General features: G+C 42.3%; 1 protein-coding gene across 1 annotated transcript in view; it reads left to right on the top strand.

The window, feature by feature from the left end:
• ATP13A1 (ATPase 13A1) overlaps positions 1-22765 on the top strand; it is a 343318-nt gene that overhangs the window by 47298 nt on the left and 273255 nt on the right. The window contains exons 3-4 of the mRNA XM_030197562.1: positions 7306-7496; positions 22213-22285. Coding sequence (XP_030053422.1) covers positions 7306-7496; positions 22213-22285 — 264 coding nt within the window. The remainder of the gene's footprint in view (positions 1-7305; positions 7497-22212; positions 22286-22765) is intronic.

Below are 22765 nucleotides of genomic sequence, written 5' to 3'. Positions count from 1 at the left end.
CGTATACAATTGATACAAATAATGAACCCCCCTCGCCACCAAGGCCGCAAAAGATGCAGAAGTCGAGCCAGAATTTGGCTCTGTATTGTACTGATAGCCAGTGAAGTTTATGCAAAAGTGGTGTGATGTGGTCACGCTGCTTACAATCTTCTGTTAGTCTTGCTTTAGCATTCTGAATCAATTGGAGCTTATGCAGACCTTTTGTAGTCAGACCAGTGTAGAGTGCATTACAATAATCCAGTCCTGGTGTTGTCATGGCATGCACAACTGAGACAAGGCTTGCCTTCTCAGTGTAAGGAGAGAGGCAGCGTAGTTGTTGCAAGTGATAGAAGCTGCTCTTGGATTTGGGAGATCAGAGTAGGTGTTGAATGGAGCTTTATTTCAAGATTCCTGACTTATGATTTGAGGGGGAGTTCTTATTTCCCAAAAGAGATTTTGATGTCAGGTATGTGGCCACTTATGTTAGGGACCCCTAGAAGCTTGGTTTTACTTGAATTCAGGCAAAGTTTGTTGTTTTTAGTCCATTCTTGAATTGATGTTAGACAGGTAATCAGTTTATTCAGGGCTGTGGGTAAGTCAGGTTCAGTGGGTATGAGTAGCGGAACGTAGAACCCAGTGCCCATTGACTGAATCAGCTCACACTGTAAAACTTGTGCTCCCCAACACCCACATGGAGGCATCCATATAGCGGAGAGCTGAATAAGTTGCCCCTGAATCCAAAATGAACCTGCAGGTTCTTCCTTCCAACTCCCCCTCAATCTCTGCTCCTTCTGAGCAAAGGAGTTGGCGATTCATAAGGACCGGGGCCTCCTGATCTTCGTTTTCTTTGATTCTTCGCTCACACTATTTGGCAGCTACCAAAGTAGCACTGGAATCTTTAGCTGGCCAATCGAGGACTGCATTCTCTAACATCTTTTATAGGTGGTAAAAGGCCATTTACAAACATAGTAACCATCCCCTTCCCAGTTCCTTCATTAGGAAGGCCAGAAAAATGGGAAAAAGATTTAGCACACTGAGTATGGAAGGTTGTAACATCTTCCCCTTTCTCCTGCCTCAGTTTTGGCCAATCTATTCTGTGCTGTCAATTTATTTCTTTGATCAATATAATCATTAACATTTTCTGAGTTTGTGTAATCCTCAATAGGATCCTCAGTGGGCCATTTAGTATTTGTTTCCTCATTATTTGTTATCTTAATGTAATCTGATTTATTAACAAATAAGGTATTAAGGAGATTATTCACGTCTGCCCAAGTAGGATTATAAGAAACCATCAATTGTTTCCAATTTTCAATAAAAGAAACTGGATTGTCCCGAGGATTTGGAAAAGACTTAGCTAAATGAAAAATTTCAGGAGGAGTCCAGTTCACCAGGACCATTACCATTCCCCCTTTGGCAGACGGGGACGGTCTCTGAGGAAACATTTCAGCAGTGCCAGCGTGATTAGCTGCACTAGGTTTCTTTACAGAGTGTATCTGTGTAATCCAACTCTATTAATTTGGCAACAATACCTTTACTTCATTCCCAGTACTCTTTTGCTTTACTTTTGGCATCCTTACAATTTTCATAGTGTTTACTAATAGTCTGAGGCAGTATTGAGATAACAGTTACAATAAGCTCCTTTAAATCATCTGCTTCTTTTCTTTCTTTAACAGCTACTCTTTTTTTCACATCCTCTAATTCTTGAAAAGATTTATGATTTAATCCAGCAGTAAAGGCTGTGGCTCTTGCTGAGGGCAAAAGCTGGGCTACTTGCCTAATTTTGCTTATCAACTGCTCCCTAATTTTATCAGTTGAAACAGCTGAAGGTTCATGCAAAAGTGTTCTTTTACTGTCTATTTGTCCCGATTCCTCTGCAGCATGCCTTAGCGTTGCACTTACTATACAGTATAATTGAGAGGTGTATTAGGCACTGCCAAGGGAGGAAGGGGAGGAAACCCCGGGGTATTATTCTTATCCTTTTGACTTATGGACATAGTTAACTGTTGGCTTGTCCTCAAGTTTTCTAACTTTTGTTCGTTTCAGATCTACACTAAGATCTGATTGTCTCTCTCTCCTGATTCTGTGCTGTCTGTTGCCACCAGCAGAGAATCTTCCAGTCATAATTTTTCCTATCCTTAGCATGACACTCCAATTGTAATTGGATAGCCAGATAAGACAGTTTCTCTACTGAGAAAGTCCCATTAAGGGGAACTGCAGTCTTTGAAGACCGGCAGTAATACGGTGCCACCTAGGGATAGGAACGTGAGCTGCTGCACCATTACTTTTTAACATAATACCATAATATCCTGCAGAACTTCCTTATCATTAGATGTCTTAGACCCCATAATAATAAAGTATAGTGATTACTAACTGAATCGTCTTCCGTTGACGTCTCCTGGGGAATTAGAATCTGACTCACGGCACAAGCTGAAAGCATATAGGGCTAAGCTGATTTTTATATGCCCTCCCCCACCAGGGGACCTATCAGTTCTTTATCCTAGATTCCCCTGAAGCGGTCAAGTGAAATTGAAATAAAGCACATACACAATAAATATAAATATATATATATATATATATATATATATATATATATCTATAAAAGCAAAGGCCAATGCGGAGCAAACTCCTGAGGCCCAGATGCACTAAACCTTAACGACCCTTTAACAAAGAAATTTTCAAGCGTAGCATGCATTAAAGGCCATTTTCCGATGACGCTAGCAGCTAACGAAAACGGATTGCAAACGAGTAACTACCATTGAAATGTGGACAATTCAGGATGCACTAACCATACCGACGATTGCAACGAATCATTTACCGTGATAAATTTAACGTGAGGTCAGACCTGTCGTTAAGGGCTGAGCTGTCATCTCCCCGCTTCCCCCTGCACCATAAAAATCCAAGCTGGCATGTTTGTGAGATTAAATCAAAACGCTACCAATAAAGAACGACAAGATGGATGCAGTACTTCATAGGCTTCCCCCTGCTTTAATAGAAAAAACAAAAATCGAAAAAGGATTGGGAGGGGGCAAAGGCGCTCATCAGGAGCGTCCTGTATGGACGGCCTTGGCCCCCCTCCCAAGGTCACCGCTGCTCCCCGCTTCCGCCTGTATTAAATAAAAAATCAAAACAAAAATCAAAAGTTTAGCAGCTCCGGTCCCCCTCCCTTCCTCTCTCTTTCTCCTTCTCCCACAGCTCCGCCTTCCGCCATCCTCCGCCCCGTGCCCCGCCCCCCTGAGGTTGTTGCCGCTGCTCCCCCCCTCCACCGGACCCCCCCTCCACCTTACCGGGCCTGCGCAGCGCCTCTCACCTCTGTGTGAAGGCACTGCACGGGCAAGAGCTGCTGATCGGCAATCAGTGATGCCTCCTCCGATGTCCCTCCGTTCTTCCTGGGTCCGCCCTCCTCTGACGTAAGTAACCACTTTCGAATACCGAACCGAACATGTGGGACTTGTTTTTTTACTGCATTCTTTGTTTTTTCAACTTCGGTAAGGACTTTTATGTTTTAGATTTTTTTACGTATGGTTGATGCATCTGGGCCTGAGTCTCTTGAACCGTAGAGATTCTAGAGGACTGGCTCAGAGATACACTTCAGCCCTCTTCTTTTTATTGGTAAGCAGTCAAAGCCACATCATCCATTAGATTCAGGAATCACATGTTATCAGCATCACATGAAAACATTACTCACTAATCATTACCTTTCTTATGAAAGTTCAACAGAATCATGGAAAATTGTTGTAATATCAGAATATGTCAGCAGTTGTCCATCCAGCATATTAGTAACAAGCTGACCTATATTTTATCTTTCTGTTTCACATCAAGTCACGTAATGCTGACAAATCTATGATTTCCCAAAAGCAAGCTATAATTAAATTTACTGATCAGGGACACGGTTCCGTGTTTTTTTATCATTCTGCTACCTTCAGCTGTTGATTTAGAAATAATGTGTTATGTCTAGCATCTATCTCAAGTTATTTCAACATTAGCTCAATGTCCAGTAAATTATTATTCAGCAGTTGCTGTAAGCTTTATCATTTAGCTGCAAGCTTTTTGTCTACCCTGATTTAATTGTTACATTAATCATAATCATTTTCAACCCGGACCTGGGGTCTCTATTCTCAGACAGATTTTCCAGACCATCAGAGATAGATATATTGAATAGAATAGGTGACAGTATCCGTCCTTGTACTCCACAGGTCAGTGCCCATTGTGGTGATGAGGTGCTGCTGAACACTATGGACTGTTGCCTGTCTGATAGATAGGCTCTGAACTGGACAAGTACTTTTTTTTTTAATTTGTACCCCGCACTTTCCCACTCATAGCAGGCTCAATGCAGCTTAGGTACTTATTTGTACCTGGGGCAATGGAGGGTTAAGTGACTTGCCCAGAGTCACAAGGAGCTGCCTGTGCCTGCAGTGGGAATCGAACCCAGTTCCCCAGGACCAAAGTCCACCACTCTAACCACTAGGCCACTCCTCCACTCCACTGATACCTGTTTCTGCCAGTTGTGCTAGTATAATATTGTGATCAACAGTGTCAAAAGCTGCTGAGAAATCTAGCAGCACTAACACTGAAGCAGTTCCCTGTCTCAGGATACAAGGACTGTTTCTGTTCCATAACTGGTTCTGAATCCAGATTGACATGGATCTAGCCAGTTTCTTTCTTCTAGCCAATCATTGAGTTGATCACAGACAGTTTGTTCTGTAAGTGTTCCTAAAAATGGGATGTTGGCTACTGGCTGGTAATTTTCAAGTTTGTCCTGGTCAAGGTTATATATCTACCTCTTTTTTTAGAGCTATGTACTCTCTCCCATTTTATTTTTGTACAACCTGCTTAGCAATTGACAAGGATAATTTGTAATCCATACTATCTTCTCATCCCTTTAAACAGCTGGCCTAATTTTGCCTTTGTTGCAACGTTTCTGGGATTCTCTGTTTTTATAATATCCTTCAAAGATACCTTAATCTGAATCAAGTACTCCTGAGCAATTGTTGGGCTTCTTCCAGGTTCTAGTTTAAAAGCTTCACTGTCTCCCTTTTTAAACATTAGTATCAATAGGCTGGTCCCATCATGGTTAGGGTGGAGCCCATATCATTGCCCAGTTTCTAAGAAATCAAAAATCCCTCTTCTTTGCACCATCATCTTATCCATGCATTGACACTATGGAGATTTGCCTGCCTCTTGGGTCCTGCCTGTGGAATGGGGAGCATTTCTGAGAATACCCTGGAGTACTGGAATTTTAGATTTGTAGCTAAAAGTCTATATTTGGCTTCCAGAACCTCCTTCCTTCACTGTAAGTTGTTGGTACTCATGTATACCAAGATGGCTAGCTCCTCCCCAGCTCTGCCCAATAGGTGATGTGTAAGATCTGCCACCTTTGCACTATGTAGGCAAGTGGCCAAGTGATCTCAGGCTCATCAGCCATCCAACTCTACGTTCTTATTTATCAAATCTCCAACTAAGAGCCATCCTAATCCTTAGTGTGAGAGGGTATTTCATCTCCTTTGCAGGGCAGGTCCTGGCTACAGGATCACTTCCTGCTTCACCAAGGTGATACTTTCTTATATGTGACCTGTCTCTTCTAGGGCAGTGCAGAAGTTTCCAGACTAGAGGCGGGACTTTTCTCCTGTGTCCCTGTAGGTCTCCTCTATATACCTCTCTGTCTTCCTCATTTCTTCCAAGCCTACTATTTTAACCTCGAGAGATGTATGTTTTCTAAGAGCCAGGAGCGCTTTGCACAAATGCACACATAAGACCTCTCACTCTGTGCAAGAGACTTTGATCCACATTTTCCCCTAACACATCCATAGGATGGTTTGGTTCATTCAACCACTACCCTTTCTGACCCAATATTGTATGTTTCTAGCTCTTAATGAATTAATGAATTAATGATGGTTATTTCAGACTAGTGTAAGTTAAAGTGAAAGAAGATGTTTTCTCAGGTTTGAGTTATTGTACCTCTGATTCTTCCACCTCGATGTGTAATTTCTGATTTGTCTCTCTACCTATTTCCAGTTTGTATCCTCATTTTTCTCTACTGTGTTCTTCATACATCCCCTTTATTCCATCACTTGTATTTGTCCTATGTAGTCTATCTTACCTTATGCTCATATATTTATTTATTTTGTAACTATTGCATTTGTATCCCATATTTTCCCACCCATTGGTAGGTTCAGTGTGGCTTACATGATTCAAGAGTAAAATGGTTACATTTGTTTTCAAACATGATTACAATTTGAGTAAAACATTGAAAGATTATGTAGGATTCATAGTGGTTTGAGAAGAACAATATTTGTTGTCGAACATGGTTACAATTTGAATAAAACAGCGAGAGATTGTGTTGCGAACATGGTTATAATTTGAATAAAACAGAGATTGTGTAGGATTCATAGCTGTTTGAGAAGAGCAGAGTAGAATTTGGGTAGGTTTATGAGCAGAGCATATGTCTTTGTTAATGACTGGGTAATGGAATTTAATTTTATTTCAGTTAGGTGTGATGTGTGTATGGGATAGGTTAAGAACAGAGTCTTGTGTCCTTTCTGTCCTTTGTAATGTTCATTGGTGATGTAATTCGGTAAACTGTGGTTGGTTCTGTTGGTTAGAATTTCCTGAAAAGATGGGCCTTCAGTTGTTTTCTGATGTTAAGATAGTTGTCCTTGAGTGTGAGGTCTTTTGGTAGTGTGTTCAAAATCTTTGTGCCAATATAGGAGAAGCTGCATGCATAAGTTGATTTGTATTTGATGCCCTTGCATCTTGGGAAGTGGAGTGTCTGATCAATTTGCGTTCCAGAATGGTAGGTCCATTAGGTTGATCATGTAGTTATTAGTTGTTACATTTGTACCCCGCGCTTTCCCACTCATGGCAGGCTCAATGCGGCTTACATGGGGCAATGGAGGGTTAAGTGACTTGCCCAGAGTCACAAGGAGCTGCCTGTGCTTGAAGTGGGAATTGAACTCAGTTTCTCAGTTCCCCAGGACCAAAGTCCACCACCCTAACCACTAGGCCACTCCTCCTCAGTGATTGCCCGAAAATTATTCTGTACACCAGGGAACAGAGTTTGAAGGTTATGCAAGCCTTAATCGGTAGCCAGTGTAGTTTTTGGAGAAGGGGTTTGGCACTTTCGAATCTGGTTTTTCCAAAAATAAGTCTGGCTGTTGTGTTTTGTGTTTGTAATTTTTTTTTATTATTTGGTAGTTGAATCTGTTTAGCTATATTTTTCTTTCTTCCTTCCCCCCTCTTCCTGCTGCCTTGGTCACTGTGCTGTAAACTGTCAGTCAAGATGCTTTTAAATCTGGTGCTGCAAGATTGTTGTGCTTTCTCTCTTTGTAGGAAGGAGATGGTCGAGAAGTGCTCTCCTTTGAGTTTCAGAAGATAAAGTATTATTATGAGGCTAATGAGAAGAAAGAATTTATTCCTGTGGCATTCCCTGTGGAGTATCCATTATCCTACTACCAGAATGCAAAAGGCTACCAGGATGATGCCGAAATCCGAGCTGCTGAAAAGAAATATGGAACAAACAGGTGTGGACTGTGTATGAGTGATATGAGTGACTGAGCAATGAGAGGGGCCCACATGTAGTGGAGTATATAAAGTGAGGAATACATATTCCTGTGTGCTAGGGTATAATTTATATTTCTGCTTAGCAATTTTTACTGTTTTTTTGGTCACTCTATAATACCCTTGTTTTGTTTTTTTTTTTAAATTTGTAAACTGGTTTGTTCACTTTATGAAAGGTTATTAAGCAAATCAATTAAACTAAACTAAGGGGGTCTTTTGCTAAGTTGTGCTAGTGATTTTAGCTCACAGTAGAAATCAGCTGGTGCTAAATGCTGAGACACCCATTATATTCCTATGGGCATCTTGGTGTTTAGCACCAGCTGATTTCTAGTGCAAGCTAAAAACGCTAGCATACCTTAGTAAAAGGCCCCCTAAGTAACGTGGTAGGGAGGGGGTGGCAGTGGCAGTGGCAGATAAGCAAGAACCTATTTGTGTGTGGCATGGGATAACATTATGTTTGTGTGTGCCAGACCAGTTGTCAGAGCTGTAGAGAGGAAGAAAGTCAGAGCTTGTGGAGTCATTGATTTTCTGGTATATCTATAATGGACAGAGTGGGAATGCAGTGGCTGCTTTTTTAAAATTTTATTTTAATTTATTTAGGTTCATTTGTTATTCCACCTTTCAAACAATATCATCAAAGCGGTGTACAAAAAAATGTAATTAACTGACATAAAATAACAGACATTAAGACCTGCAATGAAGACACAGTACGAAGGGTGTGAATTTGCACAACAAAGTTTTCCAATAAACTAATTAGTAGAACACATTATGGGGGTCTTTTACAAAGGCATGCTTGCATTTTTAGCACGTGCTAAACACTAGAGATGCCCATATGGGCGTCTCTAGCGTTTAGCGTGCGCTAAAAATGCTAGCGTGCCTTTGTAAAAGGACACCTAGGTTTGGGTAAAGTCCCGTAATAACAGCTACCCAAAAATGTCTACATAATAATAATAGTTTTAAAAAAATTTAGGTCTAATTAAAAGTGGTGCCTCAGAACCTCTTCTTGTTTCTTGGACACCTCTTCTGCTGCACTGACTTAATTCTTTGCTGAGGTTAACCAGGTAGTTTATCTGGGATCCACTGCTGGATATTGGTGATCTATGAGTAACTTCTTGGCAGAGTGACCCAGATACTCAAAGGCCTGCCACACCCCTCTTCTGACTGGAAGTTTGCATTGGAGGTGCTGGACACAAAAGGTTTATCAGCACCAGCATGTGCTAAAGGCCACCTGCTGCGCATTTAGAGGCCAATTTTTTAGTGCTAGTTAACCTGGTAAGAGAGGCTTCTACCCGGTTAAATAGCACACACCATGTCTCCTCAGGGTATTCAGTAGCCCATAACCAGGTAAAGCCACTCAATGTCCTGTCTGAACACTGCATCACTATTTGTTTAGTGCTGGGGCAGTCTGGAGGTGGTGTCTGGGAAGAAGAGCATGGAGTTAAAAAAAAAAAAAGCCAACAAAGTGTGGAGTAAAAACACACAAAAATGGTGTGTGAATAAAATCCAATACGGTCACCATGTTTTGGCTAAAAAGCCTGTGTCAAGAGTGTAGAAACATTACATATAAATCAAACAGTTGCTTACAAATAACTTATCTCAAAAACATGAAGACTATGTAAAAGAAACCCCATAAAACTATGGATATCTAAAACTAGATATATAAATACAAAACAGCATAAATAGCAATACCAACAGACAATAAAAACTACAAAATTTGGTAAAAATGCATAAAACAATCCATGGAAAGGCTAACCAACAAAGGAACAGTTAAACTGAATCTAAAATATAAATAATTGTTATAAATAGTAAAACCAAAATGGATCAATTAAAAGATTTGCCAGTGTAAATCCAACTGATATTAAAAGAGATGAGCAATAGCAAGTACAAACCAGCAATAAAGAAAGGAAACATACCGATGTAAACTTTGGATAGTATAATTGATGCTCCGTCTCTATGCTATGGTAAACAGGACCATTATCTGTATGCAGTTTACATAAAGAAAAAATGACTTTGTCTGAATATGGTATCATGTAAAAGGGAGACGAACCTGGTGAGTTGATATTTAAAATAACATGCAGTGGTACCAATATATTCTAGATACACAAACAGCTTTTCGTACACAGGATAAGGGATCAAGGCTTTGGTGCCGTAAACTATGTCTAGTGGCTAAGAAAAATATACTACAAAATTGGGTTTCCCCGGATCCACCAGCCTATTGGCAATGGAGAAACCAAGTACACTTATTAGCTACTTGGGAGGCCAGAGAGGCGAGGGGATCCCCAAAGAGGAAAAAGAATTTTATGTAAATTTGGAGTAGGTATATCTACAACCTAAGCCCTAGAGGACGTAGTCTACTCCTTAACCTATTGTGAAGGATTATAAGAGCACTACTGAGGGACTGGTATTTCTCTTGAGCAATGATTTGACTAAGCTCCCGGGGGGGGTGGGGTTAAGAGTACAAGCCCCGGGTGGGGGGGTTGGGGGAGGGAATAAGGGGAGGAGGGTTCCTAGGGATAAAAGGGGTGGGGGTTAAGGAGGAATGGGGGACAAAAGTTTAACTTTGATGATGTTGATTGTAGTGTTTAATGAGTAAGCACACACGGTTAAACTCGTTATTAATATACAAATGGAAGAATATACTTTGAGGGAGAGGAAAAGGGGGAGGGGAGTTATATCTGAAAAATGGTTGACAGAAGGTAATAATATTTTTACTGTATGTATTGGTGTAACTATCAATATGGGAACAGATTTGGATGTATGTACTTGGAAATGTCACCAATATAAATATTGAAAATAAAATAACATGCAGTGGTGCAGTGAAAGCAGAACATACATTTATAAAGAACATAGATAAAGACTGGTGCACAGTGACAGAAAAGTGTGAAAACAAAACTGTGGAAAGAATCAATCCATATTAATGATAAATAAAGGCACAGTGGGGTGATGCAGAAAACTACATTAAATGGAGTGCTGTCAACAGTAAACTGTATAGTATTGGGTAAATAAAGTGACAAGGAAGGAATAATGTGACAGGGAAGAGAAAGCATATAAAGTTTAACAAAGTAATAAGTGGCAAAGAGCTATGTGTGTGAACAACTGTTGAAGGAAACAAATCTATGTGATACAGCAATAGATGATAAATTTACCAAATGTCAATACAGAAAGCCACTGACTGTGGTATTGGGTGAAAATAGGATTAAAACGTAGCAAAACTAGAAAATGAAAAGGTAAGCAAAAAGTAAAATAAATAAACCTTTTGAAAAAAATGACAAAAGCAAACCTCAATAAAAATATTTAAAGAAATGGTGCTTACCAATTAATTCTCTTATCGTGGGAGACAAAAGTTTGATGCCGCGCCAGTTCGAGAGGTAGTTAAAAAGCCAAGTCAGTGATTCGTGATGCATCGATGCCACTGCACATAAATATCCATTAAAAATATGCAGATAGGCATAATTTTTATAGCGTGAAGTGGTGGTTCTAAAACAGCACAATGGCTGACCCAAAAATAGAATGGTATGACAGGAAGGAAGCATGGAATGAAAATTAAAAAAAAAAAAAATTTGATAAAAACTTCAGACAGGTGGTGCCCAAACAAACCTGGTGGTACCAATGTTGGATACTGTATTTGTGTGTAAAGTTTGTATTGAAAGAAATAATGGAGCAGAGGGAATATGAAACAACATGTTTTGCAAAATACTAAAACAATAAACTAAGGCCACATAACCAACTAACAAAAGCAAATTCATGAAGTGTGTGAATGACAGGAAAGCTCATGAACATGCTGCTTTAACCAATATAAAGCATGTTCCATATCCTATATAATAATTCTCACCTCTAACGTTCTGAGGCTGCCTGGGACCGTGGTTTCCGCTGGAGGTGGTCTGCTTCATGGAGTGGATCAGTGACGTCAGCAGCAAACAGCGACCCAGCCAGGGGGAGGAGTAACAGCCAGGGGGAGGAGTAGGCAGCAGCAAACAGCGCCCCAGGCAGGGGGAGGAGTAGCAGCCAGGGGGAGGAGTAGGGAAACACGCGGCGTGTGTTTCCCTACTCCTCCCCCTGCCTAGGAATCGCACCAGACTGGCTGCCAACCTCTCGAACCACACGCGCACAATAACCGCCCTCAAAAAAACGCCGCCGCCCTCCCTTTCCTCTCCAAGTCCGGATTCAGACTGTCGGAGAGCACGAAGAGGGAGGGTGGCGAGACGGCAAGCGAGAGGCTGCGCTGACTGTCCAATGTGGAGGAGCCGGGTGAGGGATCAGAGCGTGGGTCGGGGTCCACTCAGAAGAGGGGGGAGGGAAAGACCAGCGGGTCCGACTCCAGTGCATCCGTCATCCCCGTTCACTCACAACAAATCATGCAAACCTATGAGATGCTGCAGGACGTCTAATAGACAGGAGTGGAAGAGAGCACAGCAAGTCTACGGTAAGCAAGGAAGCCCATTGGTTAATCTCTGTTTCCACTCCCTTGCGCAGCCCTCATTGGCATACACTCAAAAACAAGCAAACCTAGGAGCTGGTGCTGCACATTGTCCTTTTAAAATTGTTGATAGACAGTGCCTTAAAACGTCAAGGACAAAAGGAGGGGGGAGACAGACAGACCCTGCAACTGGGGGGGAGGGGGCAGGGGGGAACAGGGAAGACCCTGCAACGGGGAAACAGGGAGGAAGGAAGGGAGGGACGGAGGGGGGACCCTGCAACTGGGGAAAAAGGGAGGGAGGGGGGGCCCCCCTGCAACTGGGAGGCAGGGGGGGACCCTGCAACTGGGAGACAGACGGGGGGGGGGGGGGATGATGACCCTGGAACTGGGAGGGAGGGTGGACCCTGGCACATACACTCATTCTTACACACTCGCACCCAGTCTCACTCTCTGTCACACACACGCACATTCACTCTCTCACACAGTCACTCTCACACACTCACTCAAACATTCACACTCCCAGGAAAACCTTGCTAGCGCCAGTTTCCTTTAAAGCAGAAATGGGCCTTTTTTACTAGTATATTATAAACTGGTATTATACAAGTACAGTAAAATAGGGAAGCTATGCCAGGTCAATATATGAAATGCTGCTATCGACAACATGAAATATATCCGAAAGTATGAAATAACATTGGTATCAGTATGAAATATAGGAACCAAAGGATAATTCATTACAAAGGAAATATGACCTATGGTCATAGCTTAAAATGTAAAGAAATTTAGAGAATTGGAGTTACCCAGACACCACTGACATCTAGCAAAAGAGCGGTCTGAGGTTTATCAGCTACTTTATCTGGCTACTGCTGCTAGATACCTGGGTAACTCCTGGCAGGCTGCCCCAAACCTGGATATTCCGTGTTGGCTCTTGGATAGGGCCAGCGCAGAATATCCAGTCTAGTTTAGTTGGTGGCGGCCAGTGTTTTTAGTGAAAAGCTGACTGCCGCAAACTAAATATTGCCCCCTCAGTTTTAGACCTGCAGAGTGGTGGTAACAGGAGTAAGAAGGCCTGGTAACAAGGTATAAAAACAAAGAGGGAGGGGAGATGTTGTTGTACATGGCAGGGGTGGGAAAGGGATGGGAGATGGTTGATACTTTGTGGGAGGGGGGGTAGGGAAGGGAGAAGAAGTGGTACTGAACATGAGTGTGTAGGGGAGAGGCAAAGGGATTTGAATTTAGCGCCTGTCTTTTCAGTAGTAGTTCAAAACATGTTACATTCAGGTACAGTAGATGTTTGCCTGTCCCCAAGGGCTTTCACTCTGTTTGTACTTGAGGCAGTAAAGAATTAAATGAATTGGCCAACTTACAGAATTGCCATCTAAATGGATACATACCCATTGAGAAGTTACTGCTGCTGATTATCTGCTGGAACTTAGATGAGTTATATGTCCACTAGCTGAATTTCACCACACAACTTATAGTTATCCTCATCCCTGAATCATCCCAACCCACGCCCATTTTCTGGACAGGGAAATTTGGCCATTCTGTAAACAAAAAGGCAGAATTTATCCATACAGGTACCACAGTGTTTTTGGTTGGTGCTGCTACTCATTGCATAAATGCTTTTGAATATTGGCCTCTTCAGATTTACCCAGTGTAAAGCTGGTGTTAGCTGGACAAATCTTTTGAATTTTGACTTCGTATTGCATACTGAAAAACTTCAAAAACACATACTGTACTATACCTTGAAAACGTTATTCCTTATTCTGATGATTTGTTGGAGGAGTGGCCTAGTAGTTAGGGTGGTGGACTTTGGTCCTGAGGAACTGAGTTCAATTCCCACTTCAGGCACAGGCAGCTCCTTGTGACTCTGGGCAAGTCACTTAATCCTCCATTGCCCCATGTAAGCCGCATTGAGCCTGCCATGAGTGGGAAAGCGCAGGGTACAAATGTAACAAAAAATAACAAAAAAAAAATTTGTGAGTGATTACAAACCTTTGTTGTGCTTAGGCTCATCAAAACTGCTCAAGTTACTTCCTGTTGCAATATACCATAGAATGCCCTTAATTTTGGATGTGGGTGTGACAACAGGTTTCTAAACTTTTTTCTGAGAAAAGCCTTTTTTTGGTTTGTAAATACATCTTGTTGCTTTGAACATCACCTACAATCCCCCACTATTGCTCAATGGAGATTACAAATGGTGTCTTTGTTTATGCTAGAGAGAATAAGTGTGGATGAATAAGTATGAATTACAATAGCAGAAATTTCAATCAGTTGGGAGCCCTATTGATCAACTCTCTGTTAGGGCCCCGCAGTTCTCCATTAAACTGACAATTTGCATTTTTAGCTTAACAAGAATAGTTATGCAGCTGACTTGGTTGGATGCTTTCTTTTGATATTCTGTAGCTTGTGAGCAGGTGAGTAGGTGGGGGGGTCTGGGATAGGGTAATATGTTTGAGATGCTCTTGTGTTCACATATCTTTCAGTGACATGGTTGTAAACTGTTAAAAATGGTTGTCTATTATGGCTGTTAGGTGTAAGAAATGCCACCCACAGCCATCTCTCTTGTATATGTTTTTCTCTGAATAAAGACAAGAAAGCATTAGTATAACCTCTGCAGAAACAGCAAGCCAAACAATAGCAGCAGAAGCGGTCCAAGGAAGGAGGAATAGCTAATGGTACACAAAATCGTTTATTGAAGAATGACCCTACTTGGCCAAGTTTTGACAACTACTTTTATAAGTTGTCTACAGATATACATTAAAAACAAATGTTATTAACACATAGTATGTTAAACCACGATAACAGTACGTGAAAGAAATAAAATAAAAAATATATTTAAAAAAATGACAGTTGCTGTCATAATCTTAAAAAAAAAACCCATCACGGAACCATGTAAACTGAAAAACACATCCTAGAAATATTGGGGAAACTCAAGCACTATTGATTGTAATAGTGCTGCACACATACTTGAAAGTGAAATATATATAGAAATGAAGTTTACAAATATATGGATATGACAGTAATCTCTCTATATAAAAAGCAACACCAACGTTCTATGAAGCCTCCAGCCGGAAGTGTGAAGGGGGCGAGATATCCGGTTTCCCTATGAGTGTCTGCCCCGCCCTCTCTGTAACACAGTCAGGGAAGGAAAACAGCAGAGCACGAAATCAAATCGCTGGCTCTGTAACAGTGAAGGACTCAGAGGGGGGAGGGGAGAAAGGCCAGAGGGCAGGGACACACACACTCCCACATGCACACAGAAGAAAACATTGCTAGCCCCCGTTTCATTTGCATCAGAAACGGGGCTTTTTTACTAATATATGTATAATTACAAAGTAAGATGCTAGAACATAAAGATACTAATTGAATGAACCATGGATAAAAACAAAAAGTATAAACAATAATAAATTAGTGTTAAGCTGCCAATTTTAAAACCCATCAAAACCTATTAAAGGTAGATTAATTACTTATATAAAAAGATATTAAAAAGGTATATACACAAAATATTTTCTAATTATCTACAATTAAAACAAGAAAGTAATTCTTGACATTAGTATCAGAAATCAAGATGCATAACCAAATATGAGAAATAAACATAAATGCACCCCCCCCCCCCCCCAAAAAAAAAAAAGTCTAAAAGCTTAACCAGCCTTGTCCAACCTTTTTCTATCAGGGGCCACATTTTTTATCTTGTAACATTCGGAGGACCAAATCATGCACAGTCATATTTTGCTGCATGTTTAGTCAAATAGTGGCAAAATATGACAGTGTGTTGTCCCCTCTCCAGCCTTCAGCCAGTCTCTCTCACTCATTCTCATATACTACTACTACTTAACATTTCTAAAGCGCTACTAGGGTTACGCAGCGCTGTACAATTTTAACATGGAAGGACAGTCCCTGCTCAAGGAGCTTACAATCTAAAAGACAGGTGTACAATCTAAAGACAAGTGTACAATCTAAAAGACAGGTGTAAATCTAGAGACAAGTATACAATCTAAAAGACAAGTGTAGAGTCGATCTGATAGGGCATACTATATTTCTCGAAAGGTTAGGTGCCGAAAGTAGCATTGAAGAGGTGAGTTTTAAGCAGAGATTTGAAGATGGGTAGGGAGGGGGCTTGGCGTAGGGGTTGAGGAAGATTGTTCCAGGCTTAGGGTGAGGCAAGGCAGAATGAGCGGAGCCTGGAGTTGGCAGTGGTGGAGAAGGGTACTGAAAGGAGGGGTTTGTCCTGTGAGCGGAGGTTACGGGCGGGAACAGAAGGGGAGATGAGGGTAGTGAGGAGCCGCAGACCGGGTGCATTTGTAGGTAAGGAGGGGAAGCTTGAATTGTATGCGGTAACTGATCGGAAGCCAGTGAAGTGACTTGAGGAGAGGGGTGATATGAGTATATCGGTTCTGGCGGAATATAAGATGTGCGGCAGCGTTCTAAACGGATTGAAGGGGGATAGGTGGCTAAGTGGGAGGCCGGTGAAGAGTAAGTTGCAGTAGTCAAGGCGAGAGGTAATGAGAGCGTGGACGAGAGTTCGTGTGGTGTGCTCAGAAAGGAAAGGGCGAAGTTTGCTGATGTTGAAGAGGAAGAAGCGACAGGTTTTGGCAGTCTGTTGGATATACAGTCTGTTGGATATGCGCAGAGATATGTACTCGTCCCCCAATCTTCACCCATTCTCTTTCCCTTCACCTGGCTTCAGCTGCAGAAGAAACAGGATTTCTCCTTCCCCACCGCAACACGGCTCTCTGCAAGGTTGAGTTGCATGGTGCTGGAAGTTCAGGTTGCTCTCATAGTTTCAAATCTTGTGAGACTAGAAACCGCATTACCAATCCAAACTTTTGGCATTTCGTGGTTCAGGCTTACAGAGAACCGAGTCATAGTGGGGAAGCAGGAATCCTGCTGTAAGCTCCACAAGAATTGGCAAGTTTCCGAGGGCCAGAGAAAAGCACTTGGTGGGCAGTGGGTTAGTTTAAGCCAGGATTATCCATCTCCTATCTCTAAGAACTATGCCATATTCATTCTTGATGTGCTTAGTATCATGTGTGGAGCCCCCCGCTGATTTAGAGGCTCATACTAAAAGATAACTTGATACTATCAGCCTGGTGGGTTCTTCAAATAGGCTGGTTAGGATACACCCTCAATTTGATATCTAAACCTCCAAATTGCCCACCGAGAGCTCATTCATAGTAACATACATAGAGGCATATTTTCAAAGCACTTAGCCTTCCAAAGTTCCATAGGTTTCTATGGAACTTTGGAAGGCTAAGTGCTTTGAAAATATGCCCAATAGTAACATAGTAGATGACGGCAGAAAAAGACCTGCACGGTCCATCCAGTCTGCCCAACAAGATAACTCATATGTGCCACATTTTGTGTATACCTTACCTTGATTTGTACCTGTCTTTTTCAGGGTACAGACCACATAAGTCTGCCCAGAACTTTCCCAGCCCCCCCAACCACCATCCCCGCCTCCCACCACCAGCTCTGGCACAGACCGTATAAGTCTGCCCAGCACTATCCCCGCCTCCCACCACCGGTCCAGGAGATTTGCTACTCTTCAGTTTGTAGTACTGCCCCATTACATCCTTCAGGTTTACAGAGAATTCAATAAGTTTGTCCGACTCGTTAGCTTCGAATACCATTTCCGGCACCGGTATCACACCCAAATCTTCCTTGGTGAAGAAGGAAGCAAAGAATTCATTTAATCTCTCCGCTACGGCTTTGTCTTCCCTGATCGCCCCTTTCACTCCTCGGCCATCTAGTGGTCCAACCGATTCTTTTGCCGGCTTCCTGTTTTTAATATACCTAAAAAAAATTTTACTATGTGTTTTTGCCTCCAACACAATCTTTTTTTCGAAGTCCCTCTTAGCTTTCCTTATCAGCCCTTTGTATTTGACTTGACATTCCTTATGCCGTTCCTTATTATTTTCAGTCGGTTCCTTCTTCCATGTTCTGAAGGATTTTCTTTTAGCTCTAATAGCTTCCTTCACCTCGCTATTTAACCACGCCGGCTGTCGTTTGGTCTTCCGTCCTCCTTTTTTAATATGTGAAATATATTTGGCCTGGGCTTCCAGGATGGTGTTTTTGAACAGCATCCACCAGTCCCGCCTCTGGCACAGACCGTATAAGTCTGCCCAGCACTATCCCCGCCTCCCACTAATGAGCTGCAGATTACTGCTGTGAATTTAATACAACAGTAATTTGCATGCATACTGCTTATGGCATGCTGCAATATCTAAAGTAGCTGCCGGCTCCCAGCTCTTGTGAAATGTTTCCAAGCAATTTGGATATAGGGCAGGATGGCAGCCGCTCAGCACAAGCAGGTACTTGCAGGGGAACTCTCCACTCTTCTAAAGGCCCATGCAGTTGAACCCGTTTCACCAGGGGAAGAAGGGCAGGGATTTTATTCCAGGTACTTCCTTGTGCGGAAAAAGACAGGGGGATGCGTCCCATCCTAGACCTAAGAGCGCTGAACAAATTCCTAGTCTGAGAAAAGTTCAGGATGGTTTCTCTTGGTACCCTTCTTCCCATGATTCATAAAAACAATTGACTGTGCTCTCTGGACTTAAAGGATGCTTATACACACATCCCGATACTTCCAGCTCACAGGAAGTATCTTCGATTTCGGCTGAAAACATAATTTTCAGTACCCCATGTTGCTTTTTGGCCTCGTTTCAGCTTCCAGGGTATTTACCAAATGTCTAGTGGTAGTTGCAGCATCGCTATGCAGACTGGGAGTGCATGTGTTCCCTTATCTCGACGATTGTCTGGTGAAGAGCACCTCTGAGGAAGGTGCTCTAGAGTCCATGCGAATGACTACTCAGGTGCTGCAGCTACTAGGGTTCTTAATAAACTACCCCAAGTCTCATCTCAATCCCGTCCATCAGATGGAGTTTATAGGAGCCCTGCTCGATACGAAGAATGTCCGAGCTTTCCTCCCAGAGGCATGTGTGAACAACCTTCTTTCCCTTGCATCCAAGGTTTGGACATCTCTGCAGGTCGCAGCTCGGCAGATGTTGAAATTGTTGGGCCACATGGCTTCCACAGTGTGTGTTACACCCATGGCACGTCTTCGCATGAGATCTACTCAATGGGCCCTGGCTTCCAGTGGTATCAGGCCATGGGAAGTCTGGAAGATGTCATCCTAGTGTTCCCCCGAGCTGGTATGCTCTCTTCAGTGGTGGACAATATCGCCCACCTCCCCTTGAAGTTATTTTCTCTTTCACTTTTTCTTGCTTTTGGATTTAATTGAGAGCGGGAAGCACACACACCAGAAGGCTCTAGCAAACTCATTTTTTGTTGTTGCTATTAATTATGCTGATTCCTGGGCCAAGGCAGATTATCGACCTGCTTGTGAGAATCATCAGCCTGCTGTCCTTGGAGAATACCCGCTGCAGGTAAGTATCTTCGCTTTTCTGTCTGTGTTCTCAGATGAAAGGCTGGTGTAGGACTGCAGAAAATAAATGCTAATGGGAATGGATGTGTGGTAGACCAGGACTGATTTCCAGAAGACTGTGTTTATGAGGAACTAGCTAAACTAAAAATAGACAAAGCGATGGGGCCTGGTGGGATACATCCAAGGGTACTCAAGGAACTTGGAGAAGTTATGACAGCTCCAGCAGATTTGTCTGACATTTTCAATGCTTCCTTAGTATCTGGAGTTGGTCCCAAAGGACTGGAGAAGGGCAGAGGAAATTGGGAATACGGGCTTGTTAGTCTGACCTCAGTGGTGAGTAAACTAATGGAAATGCTTGTAAAGCAGAGGATTTTGAGGTTTCTAGAATCGAATGGACTGTAGGATGCAAGGCAACATGATTTCACTAAAGGCAGGTCTTGTCAGACAAATCAGATTTCTTTTACTGAGTGACCAAACAGTTGGATATGGGAGGGCACTAGATGTGTTGTAGTTGGATTTTAGCAAAGCCTTTGAGAGAGTTGCACGTAGGTGACTGATAAATAAACTGAGTGCCCTCAGTATGGACCCTAAAGTGATTGACTGTGTTAAAAACTGGTTAAATGGAAGGAGACAGAGGGTAGTAGTAAATGGAATTTGCTCCGAGGAAAAAGATGTTATCAGTGGTGTGTGGGGATCAATCCTTGGGCCAGCTTTTTTAAATATCTTTGTGAGTGATATTTTGAAAGGATTATCTGGTAAGGTTTGTCTCTTTGCGGATGATACTCTGTAGTAGGGTAGATACCCTGGAGGATGAGGAGGGATCTAGTGAAGCTTGAAAAATAGTCCAGAAATTGGCAGCTAAGATTTAATGCTTTTTTTTCTTCAAGATTTTTTTATTGGTTTTAGTACAATGTAAATAGTACATAACATTAACCAAAAGAAATAAAAAGATGCATTATGGAGATATATATTAGATTATAGTGTGCCAAGGAATTATACAATTATAGTTATAATAATAATTCTAAGATAAGTAGTTGTTATCATTTATGTAGTTTCGTTTGTAATGGAATCAAGATAGGAAGCAATTGGAGATCCTGTGAAAGTGGTGGAAGCCAATTCTAACTTGTGGTACATTAGAACAGATTACCACCAGAAATGTTCATTTAACATTGAAGAGGTTTTCCAATTATTTAGAATCATACGTTGTGCTATAGTAACTAATATGTCAAACAATTTGTAATTATTGGGAGAGAACGTGAATTCTGGAGAACAGGATTTCAAAATTATTAATGAGGAAGTTGGTGGAATATCTGAATCAAATATTTTACTAATGATGGTCAAAATATATATGCTCAAAATTCATATAAACATTGAAAAAAATCAGGGAATGAGGAATACCACATGGTGGTTACCAATTAAGGGTCCCTTTTACTAAAACAGGCTTGCTGCTCGCCAGTCCAGACCTTCCGCCGGGCTGCTGCAAGAGCCCTGGGGTAGTTCTTACCCTACACGCGACATTTCCAACACTGCAAAAATATTTTCAATTTTTGTAGCGCTGGTGCTTACCTGTGGTTATCACTGCCTGGTTACCATTGGGTTAGTACGGGAGCCCTTACTGTCACCTGAATGGATGGTGGTGTGCCCCCCACCCATGGCCACATGGCAAGTGGTTCACTTAACGCACAGCCATTTCCATTCCAGAAAAAATTACAGCCTTTATCCGCTGCAGTAAAAGGGGCCTCTGCGTGGGTCAAAAACATGCGTTGATATTAACGCAGACCCCCTTTTACCGAAGCATAGTAAAAGGACCCTTAAATGAATATTCTTCATTCTTAATAACAAAATATCTTTAAATAAAATCATTAAACCGATTGAATACAATATCCAGGATTCCAATCTCAATCAATTTTGTCAATCATAAATAGAGGTCCACTGTTTCGAAGGCAGCTGATATATCAAATTGGAATAACACTGATGTTTAGTGTGCCTTATGTGGGCAAAAGTATGCGAAAGCTACAAATGAACCATATGTGATAGGGCTGGATACAAAATTATCCTGGGCTCATGACTTTCGCAATGCAAGTATTTTTTGAAAATCTTTTGTACTCTATCTCTGACACTGGGGATATATTCTCTTGCCAGCAGATGGAGACGAAGCACAAAATTATAGTTGATGTTCCTAAATGTCATTCCAGTGGCATGAGCAGTGAGCTTTATAGGGCCTAGAGCCTGTCTGGGGTACATATTCATCTCATGTGACAGGTCGGGCTAGCTCTCGGAGGAGAGGGAGGGAGGGAAGGGGGCCTGGAACTCGGAGGAGAGGGAGGGCGGGCAGGGGCCTGGAACTCGGAGGAGAGGGAGGAAGGGTGGGGGCCTGGAACTCGGAGGAGAGGGGAGCCTGGAACTCGGAGGAGAGGGAGAGAGGGGGAGGGAGGGGGGCCAGGCTGGAACTGAGAGGAGAGGGGGGCCAGGAACTCGGAGGGAGAGAGGGAGGTAGGTGAGCCTGGAACTCGGAGGAGAGGGAGGGAGGGGGCCTGGAACTCGGATGAGTGGGGAGGGATTGGGCCAGGCTGGAACTGGGAGGGGGCCTGGGACTCGGAGGAGAAGGGGGCCTGGAACTCGAATGAGAGGGGGGGAGGAAGGGGGCCAAGCAGGAACTCGGAGGATAACCTTGCTAGCGCCCGTTTCATTTGTGTGAGAAACGGGCCTTTTTTTACTAGTAGATAAACGATAGTGCAAGAAGCCACGCAGTTGTTATCCTATTGATTTTCCAAGTACAGGGGATACATTGGAAGTATAGGTTCCAGTCAGGGTTTTGATGTCTGAAGCATTCAAAAAGAGAGTATTACAATTAATACAAACATTTTTTTTTCATTAGGGCTGAAATGGTTGTTCCAGAATTCTTGGAACTTTTTAAAGAAAGAGCAACAGCACCTTTTTTTGTCTTTCAGGTAATAAACTTTTCATGTTTAATTTGGGTATGAAATTAACTGCCCAGTTCATAGTTTTCCTTAATGTTTCCCGTATGTGTAATCTGTGCAGAACTGATGTATCATTGAAATGTATACACTCATGATATTGTTGAAAGAGTTATGTTTATTCACATGGCACAGGGAAACTAGGTCAGATTTGTATCTTACTGTTATGATAGGGTTGAGATAGGTCTAGGTCATGCATGTGCCTCTCGTAGTTGCTAGGCTAAGAACATAAGATTGGCCATAGTGGGTCATGCCAGTGGTCCATCTAGCCCAGTATCCTGCTTCCAGCAGTGATCAGTTCAGGTCACAAGTACCTGACAGAATCCCAAATAGTATCAAGATTCATGCTACTGATCCCAGGGACAAGCAGTGGCTTTCCCCATGCCTATCTCAGTAGCAGCCTATGGACTTTTTAAAACCCAGATACACTAACTGCTGATACTACATACTTTG

This window comes from Microcaecilia unicolor, chromosome 3, assembly GCF_901765095.1.
Source record: "Microcaecilia unicolor chromosome 3, aMicUni1.1, whole genome shotgun sequence".
Classification (NCBI taxonomy): domain Eukaryota; kingdom Metazoa; phylum Chordata; class Amphibia; order Gymnophiona; family Siphonopidae; genus Microcaecilia; species Microcaecilia unicolor.
Note: the sequence above shows the minus strand (reverse complement) of the source record. Positions and strands in the feature narration are given on the sequence as shown.